The sequence below is a fragment of the Plectropomus leopardus genome, chromosome 21, assembly GCF_026936395.1.
Source record: "Plectropomus leopardus strain MGB_pleo_1.0 chromosome 21, ASM2693639v1, whole genome shotgun sequence".
Classification (NCBI taxonomy): Eukaryota; Metazoa; Chordata; class Actinopteri; order Perciformes; family Serranidae; genus Plectropomus; species Plectropomus leopardus.
Window position 1 is genome coordinate 18,032,582 of NC_142196.1, and position 8,403 is coordinate 18,040,984.

Sequence of the window (8,403 nt, forward strand, 5' to 3'; positions counted from 1 at the left end):
CAGATGACTCTTATCAAAGTCAGAAGTCGTGGCTGTTTATCAGCACAAGATGGAGGTTCCTTTCCCGCGTCACAGTGTAATAAATCTACCAAACCGGGGACACAAAACATCCCCAAAACATTCCTAATCAGCATCTGTGTTTACGAAAAACCATGGGGAGGTTCACACCCTCTGTAACCAGCTCTGGCAATAGCACGCCGCAGTTTCCAGGCAGCATGGAAAGCAACGGGGAGAAAACAGGGAGAAATTACTCATAGCCAGCTAGTGTTCTCAGATGGCATGCAAAATTCCCAAACTACAGAGTTGGTAGCAGCCGTGCGACTTGCCTCATTGAAGACCAGAACCGTCACCAGAAAAAAATATTCTGACGACTGAACTTTATCAGTAACCCGTGAAAAAACACTTATTCTGAGAGGCACTTACAGTAACTGTTTCAAGATGCTCCCTCAAGTCTATAAGCAGTAAATTATTTCAACTCTTAAATTATGCTCATATCTCAGCTGACCCTAGAGAATATGGTATGTTTTCTTTGTTTAGCCTTTTGTAAAACACAGGCACCTGTGACATGAAGCACATGTTTGAAACCCTTTTAAGTGATGCAGGAGGATGTGGTTTTGGAAATACCTGTCATACAGAAGCAGGAGCGGATCTCCCCTCTGAGCAGAGGCTCCAGCCATTTCTTCTTCTGCTCCTCACTGCCAAACATGTGGAGCACCTCCATATTTCCCGTGTCTGGGAAGACACATCATAACACACACTGTGTTGATGAGCTCAATTTGGGAAATAATATGCTTTTATGGACTTATTTTGGGGGGGTTTCTTTTTGTTTAAAACACAGTAATTAAACACAGAAATGCAGTGCAAAGTCATGTTGTATATATAGTCATCAAACACCACATGGGACGTGTTACCTGGAGCCTGGCAGTTGAAGACTTCAGGGGCAAAGAGGCAGCGTCCAGTTTCCTCGGCGATATAGGCGTAGTCCAGCTGACTGAGACCGCTCACCGCAGGCAGGAACAGGTTCCATAGCCCCGCCTCCCTGGCATTCACCTGGATACACAGATACACGTTACTATACAGAGAAGACATGAGCATGAGTATTTGCTTTTTGTTCTTAATTATAAAGCTGAAATCAACATAACTATGTATACAGGTTTTGTGCGCACGGAGACAAAGCAAAATATTGTCTTTATCTCATGACTATTTCCATCTGTGGTTCTACTAAGTAACAAACACTCCCATACTGAGTGCATTTTCTCATAACAAAATATAGATAGGCAGGAGACTCTCCTTTCTCTGGGTTTACTGATGACTGCATATACTAGTTCAAGGTTGAGATTATAGTGTCTGCTCTTTGTCTTCTCTCAGAAGAACAAACCTTTTTTTTTTATCTTACAATAAGCATGCTATTATTATAAAGCAAGCCAAAACATTTCACCTGCCATTTAGCTAAAATCTGCACATTAAAAAATTAAGTTTCTTTCTTATATTGCATAAACACGCACATAATGAATGTTTCTTTGGAAGTGAGATGCTTGTGATGACAAGCAGAGCTCCAGAAGTTCGAGCGGATCAGGAAGAGACGCAAATAGGTATAATTAACATTGAATTTAATCCTTTAATGATGGACTGGGGTGTGGGGTTGACTTAGAAGGGAAGTGCACTGTTTGGACAAGTTCTGAGTAAACTTAGCCCTTTAATCTGCTGGGCTGATATCGAAGTAACACTTCTTGATGTTATATTGAAATGCTTCTTTTGTTCTCTAAGGCATATGATTTACATTGTGTTTGGATTAAATTCATTGTTGTTGGATTGTACTGTTTCTGTTGTATTGATGTTTGTAACTTGGACAGGTCTGAAAAAGTAGTCATAAAATAAAACTTAAAAAAATAAATAAAAAGAGGTAAAAACTATTTGAAATATCTGAACATACCTTTAGATCTTCTATTATTGGTGGGGTGTGCCACCTCTGTGGAGACTGAGCATGTTTGGAGTAGTACTCTGCAACTTCCTGAACAAAAAAACAACACAAAACATTTTGACACAGCATTGACATTATCTGTCTCAAATCTGTGTGTTAATCTTCAGTGAATTTGTACTATAAATATGTACTTCAGAAATACTTTTTTACAGTATGGTTATGTAGTTATTTCTGCAGGTTTTTTATACAGAAGAAACAAATTGGCTGTTAAATATGTGGCTTTGTTTCATAAAAGACACACCACTCTGTCCACTGCTCCCACAAAGAAAAGCAAACAAGATTTCCAATGCCATCTCTGCATTGTATTAAGACCGCTCTGATGCCCAGCCAATGGTTTTGATTCTGCTTGCAACATAATTCACGTAATCAACAGACTCCTTGTTTTCTCGCTTGAATTAATTCATCCTGATTGCATGAATGAACTGGTGTGCTCTGTCACATCCTTTCATGTGAAAGTTAAAAGTCCATCTGGGCAAACAAAACTCTGCTCTGTTCTCAGCAGCTCTTGGCACCTGACCTGCTGAGCAGGAAGCACGTATCGTCTCATGAAGTCTTTGACCTGCTGGAGAACAGCCCGCCCTTTAGCCGTCTGGAGAAACAGACCGTCGGACCGTTCTGTTGGAGCTGTGACAGACCTGGCAAGAAACACATCTCACACTTTAAAAAGTCAACAGGGAATATCGGAAGCAGCAGCTGGATATCAAATTCCAACAGTTGCTGACTTAAATTTAGTCAGCAGGTGGAATCAATATATTTTTTGGCCTATAATAACAGAATTTAGACAATTTTCTATTGACAGTCTATTGCTGATTATCCAGTTATTACTGTTTATGCAAGGTTATTCTGATGCGTATTACTTAACTAATACCTAATCTACTTCTATCAAACTCAGTTGGTGTCTTTGACAGATTACAGATTAAATTACATTTGGAAAAGTAGATATGAGACAGAAAACCATTCAGAGCACAACACAAACATATAGCATTTTTTAAAAATAATTGTTGAGTCACAATATTGACACAATGGAAAAAACGCTGGCATTTTCTTACACAACTCTAGCAGCCAACCAACCTCTCTGCAAGCTGCAAAGCAATCTTAGCCAAAGGCTCCACACACTGGCCAAACTCAGCTGCATTGGGAGCACTGGCATTACCCAGTAGGTGGCGTGCATAGACCCCCTGACAGATAAAAATGGCACATAAAGAAAGTGATAAATAGTTATAAATAATACGTTGAGAAGACATTAAATTATCCTCACCGAGGGACATTTTAAGAATCCCAACAACATTATACCACAACTTAAATTAAATGGCAATGTATGTGTATTTAAAAAGAGGTAAATAGGGATAAACTTGCAGTTGAATTTTGCATATAGGGAGGTACAAACCTGGCCAATTCCAGCCATTTTAAACACAGACAAAGCTAGGTAGAAATTCAAGTTTGGCAAAGCAGCTGGGATCCCCCGGCACCGGCAGTAAATGGAGATCAGGTCACCCACAGTTGGGATACCTGCTCATTGGTTTGAGAGACAAGAGGACGTAAAAAATACAATAATAAGTCCATACGAGCTCTTGTGCTCTGGCAGACGATACAGAGTTCCCCACTGCAAACTCAACTTTTTTAAAAACTCATTTGTTCCTGCCTCCATCAAAATTTTAAACAATGCTGCTTAAGGCTGCAGGGATTGTGCAATATGAGTGATGTGCAATGTATGTACAATATTTTCTATGTGCAACTTGGATAATATGCTGTTGTGTCCATATGTGGTTTGTTTTATTGTGAATATGAAGGCATTTATGGGCGATAAAGTAATGATGATAAACTACATCGTACTGCATCATATCTTCAAAGAAATACTGTGTCTACACCAAGCAACAACCCCTGAGGCTAAAAAATGAAGCAAATGTGAAGTGCCAAAAACTGCAGTTCCTCAAATGCCAATTTGAGGCTGGCTCCTAAAGAAAGTCACTCCCCATAAGCACCCATGTTAAAATTTTACAGCAGATATAAATATGTTTACAGCATAGTACAAAAAAACAGTTTTGGTCTCAATAGCTAGTGGAGGGTGGATTTTTACATAACTCACCAGTTAAAATTTCATTTGGGCTTAAAGTTATGCATAATAAAGGGTGTGGCCACTTTGAAAGAGTCTGTCTGCAAGGCGTTACTTTGGGCTCTCAGTGGGTTTACATGCATCGAGTACGTGGAGTCTGCAGACCATTTAACAGATATCGAAGCTGGCTGATACGCTGGATCCACTGCTAAATTTCAGCGGCAAGAACTGCGTTTACATCACCGTGACAACATGGCTCATACCACCACAAACAAGTCAAGGGGGACTTCTAAAATAGAAAACTGATGAATGTCATCCAGGCTTACAAATATTGTGAGCATTGTTACTGCTGCTGGTTGACAGCAAATCCAGTCAGATCCACATTCACATCGAAATATGGTCACTTCAGGCTCCAAAAACCCAAAAGATGGCGACAACTTGAATGTCAATCTCAAGGCTTCAAAAAGGGACTCCAAAAATGAGACATCAAAGCAGCTATGCCCATTATTTTTATACAGTCTATGGTCTACATGTGTGTATATTTACACACAGATGTCAGAGCTAGTATTTGAGCCAATTCCTATATTCATCATTCTTAAATGCTCGTCTTCTGGGTTATTCGTTTATTACCTTCTATTCCTTGTAAACTGCCCATTGTGCTGATGATGTTAAATCTTGAAGGCCAGTAGTGAGGCATGAGGAAGTAGGCAAAGTCTGCCAAGGGCTGCCCAGTGGTAGAAAGCTCCCAGTCCAACACTGCTATCACACGTGCCTAAAGACATGAAACGCATTTTGTAAAGCATTACAGTCACATGAAGCAGACAGGTAAGAGTAATTTTTTTAAAAGTTGTACCTCTGTTGGATGGAATACCAAGTTGTCCACTCGAAAATCTCCATGGACAAGCGTGACCTCGTTATCGTTGGCTGGCAAATTCTTCATCAACCAGTCAGAGAGTTCATTCATGGCTGGAATGTCTTTGTGGGCTGCGGCCATGTACTGCTTTGTCCAGGTGGACACCTTCCAAGATGGAAAGCCACATTTGGATTTCACAAATCTAACTCCCTTTTCCAGAGAAGATGTTTAAAGTTATTTTGATTCATTGAGTATAATGCTCACTTGTCTCTTGCAGTAACCTGATCCTTTTCCATACCCTTCAAGGTTCAGTGATGGCAGGTCCAGTGAGTGTAGCTTTGCCAGCGTTTCCACTGCAGCCACATAAAGAGCTGTTCTCTCTACTGGACTCACTCCAGGGAGACGAAGATCCCTGAATATACGCCCCTTTTCAAAAAGAATGCATAAGCAAGAGTATCTTTTCACAATAATTATCGTTTATCTCATGATAATAATTATCGTTTATCTCATGATAGGTAACCATAATAGGATGGTAAAGTACATATTTAGAGCTCTGTGCATCAATCAGATATGTCAAGCCCACACGTGTCAGCAAGCAAACACACGAGTCCAATTGCCATTGTTTATCATTAGAATATAGAGCAAAGTGTAAGTATATTTGATGCAGGGATGCTATGAAATTTGCCCTTGGTAGCACAAACTTACCTTCACATGCTCCATTAAGTAGAACTCTGTTCCAATAATTTCAGCTTCAGTGCAGTGCAAGACCGGCTGAGGTACAGGGAAGCCAGCAGAGAACAGGGCCCTCTGCACCCGATACTCCCTGTCCACCTGTAAACAAAGTGAAAAATATCCACCATTCTATGTTAAGACATCAACAAGCCCTAACCCTAACCCTAACACATCAATTTTCATTCAGGCCCACATAGCCCAAATAACTTCCTAAAAAAATACTGTAAATTCATAGAAAAAAAGGCTACCTAATTTTGTATTAATGGTACTAAAAAGTAAGACAGTATTCAGTGGGTGCATGTTCAATTTAATAATTCTTAATAATTGTTAGCCTTACCTAAAAAGTCTTCCAATGAATGCACAATGGGTCGGCTGGTATGCAAAAATGTGAAATTTATTAAGTAGCACTCCTCATTGCATTTTTTAAAATATGAATGAATTTGCACATTTGTCAAATGCCTGGCCCTTAACAGGGGCTTTGCAATCCATAGGGTAAGCAAAACAGTTTTAAGTACAATTTTTCTAGATAAATACATTTTAAAAAGGACTGCAAGTCAACACTTTTAGCAGCACGTAATTTTATTAATTTTAACACCAAGGATCTGTGGTGGCACAACCGAAACCATAATATCCCACTTTGACTTCACTATAATACATCCATGGTTTAATACATCCATGGTTTTCGGAGGCGTGTTTTCCGCGTCTGCCGTCTTCAACTGGACCCTACCCTGTCTACCTGAGCCAATAGTCTGGCATCACAGTGCCACCCAGTGTTCAAATAGTTTAACACATCAACCTTTTGATTATTTTTTGCACTTATTTGGTTCCTACAATACACATCAACAGAAATCCTACATTTTTTTTGTCTTTTTTAACATCTTATCATTGTGAAAGTGGGGTTTCCTCCCTCTCCCACCTGAAAAGTAAATATTGGGCAAATATGAAGCCTTGGGCTAATATGGTCCACTGGATAACAATTTTCAAATGACTATTTTAATACACATCTTAATTTTATACAATATATGTAGTAGGTGGTCCGGCTCTGTCTTTTTTCAGTTAAGGAGTCCCTGGTCTAAAAAATGTTGAAGACCCACAGTCTAATGTACATAGTATGTTATCCTTTGTTTGTATTTTATATTTTATTACTAAATTGGGGGGCAGCCTGATGAATCAAGCCCCCAAATAGTCTTCATTACTATATTGTAACCTACACTCTAATTATGCACACATGCATACATGAATGTACGCATACACACTCACACATAGCCTACGCATGCACACGCACTCACACTCATGTTTTTATCTTTTTATCATTTTATGGCTGACCCCATTGTATATTGCTTGTGTCAAAGTATTGTAATATATCGTATTACCTTTGGTGAGGTATATCTAGGGGCCCATTTGGGTTTCTAACTCTCCGACACCTGCTTTCCTGTATTCTTTAGTATCTGTTTTCTGTTGCTGGTTTTAATGGTGTGAATAAATAAAAAAATAAAAAAATAAAACAAAATATATATTATTGCCAGTCGTTTCATATATTTTTAGTGCATTTAAATATTTATTTTATATTGTGTCTTATATTCTATACTTAAAAATATTATACTTAGATATATAATATATAAATAAAACAAATAAATAAATATATCTTATTACAAATAGTTTCATGCATTTTTAGTGTATTCTAATATATTTTTTATATTGTTATTTTCTATATTCAAAAATATTATACTTAAATATTATGCTCAGGCTTTTCTTGTAATCTGTACCAAGATATTTGAATCTATTAATTCATTGTTTTTATTTTTCTTTTCTGTTGCTGTTCCCATTAAATGCATGGAACCCGCTGCTGTAACTGGAGAATTTCTCAAATTTGGGTGAATAAAATACATTATCTATCTATCTTACAATTCATTATTCATATTCTTACTGATACTACATAATTACATTACATGAAAATTACCAGCTGCACAAATGCTCATCTTTTGTATAAAGTTATATAGCCAACTGCATTCATTTGCAGGAAACTTTCTGGGAATATTATTAGAAAACTTGCAAAAGTTTTGCAATACACAACCAATGCACAACAGTTGTGAAAACAAATCCAAGTGCTGAACATTTTATTGACCGAAGTTATTCATTCATCAGACCTTACCTTATGTGCTCCTGGCAGCAGCTCACCTGGAGGCTTCTTCCTGAGGACATAGCTGACTGACGGGGTTTGGATTAGGAAGGTTGGGTTTGACTGACCAAAGCTGAAAAGACGTCAAAGAGCTCTTAGTATGTTAACAAGTAGTCGGACATGATTAGGACACTTTTGTACCCTCAATTGCTCGTTTAGCGTTGCTACGAAATCGTCAAACAAACGTCTAACTAACTTACCTGTACTGTCTGACAGTTAGTGCGACATTTTTTGACACGAGTGACTTGACAGACAGATATTTTTGAAGTCTGTCAACGTTGAATTTGTGTTGCTGTCGAACAAGAGTTGTCAGGTCTTCCATGTTTCAGTTATCAACTGGATTAATCATTTCCAAGCGCGCTGTGGAGACAACTTCCTTTGTTGACAGTATAGACTGTAAAAGTCTGTGGTTGACAGTGGTGGTCGGACGGTTTACGGATGAACACATTGACGTAATATCCTCAAAAATAGTATTTATTGTGATATCTTCTTTAAATTCGTCAGTTAAAAAATATAAGTAAATATGCAAACAGACAAATAGTATGGTTTAATAGAGCTGATATAATCCACTAATAATTTATGATTTTTTTTAAACATTTGTTCTC

At 38.2% G+C, this 8,403-nt stretch overlaps 1 protein-coding gene across 2 annotated transcripts in view; it reads right to left on the bottom strand.

Annotated features, from left to right (window-relative positions):
• The window catches only part of acad11 (acyl-CoA dehydrogenase family, member 11), a 75,310-nt gene extending 67,096 nt beyond the window's left edge, over positions 1–8,214 (bottom strand). For both annotated transcript variants that reach the window (XM_042510266.2, XM_042510267.2), the window contains exons 1-12: positions 7,999–8,214; positions 7,772–7,871; positions 5,593–5,718; positions 5,152–5,313; positions 4,888–5,052; positions 4,665–4,806; positions 3,369–3,490; positions 3,053–3,159; positions 2,499–2,616; positions 1,934–2,011; positions 912–1,050; positions 625–732 (exon numbers count right to left, since the gene is read on the bottom strand). In XM_042510266.2, the coding sequence (XP_042366200.2) occupies positions 625–732; positions 912–1,050; positions 1,934–2,011; positions 2,499–2,616; positions 3,053–3,159; positions 3,369–3,490; positions 4,665–4,806; positions 4,888–5,052; positions 5,152–5,313; positions 5,593–5,718; positions 7,772–7,871; positions 7,999–8,120 (1,489 nt within the window). In that variant the 5' untranslated portion in view covers positions 8,121–8,214. The remainder of the gene's footprint in view (positions 1–624; positions 733–911; positions 1,051–1,933; positions 2,012–2,498; positions 2,617–3,052; positions 3,160–3,368; positions 3,491–4,664; positions 4,807–4,887; positions 5,053–5,151; positions 5,314–5,592; positions 5,719–7,771; positions 7,872–7,998) is intronic.
• Positions 8,215–8,403: the final 189 nt, after the last annotated feature.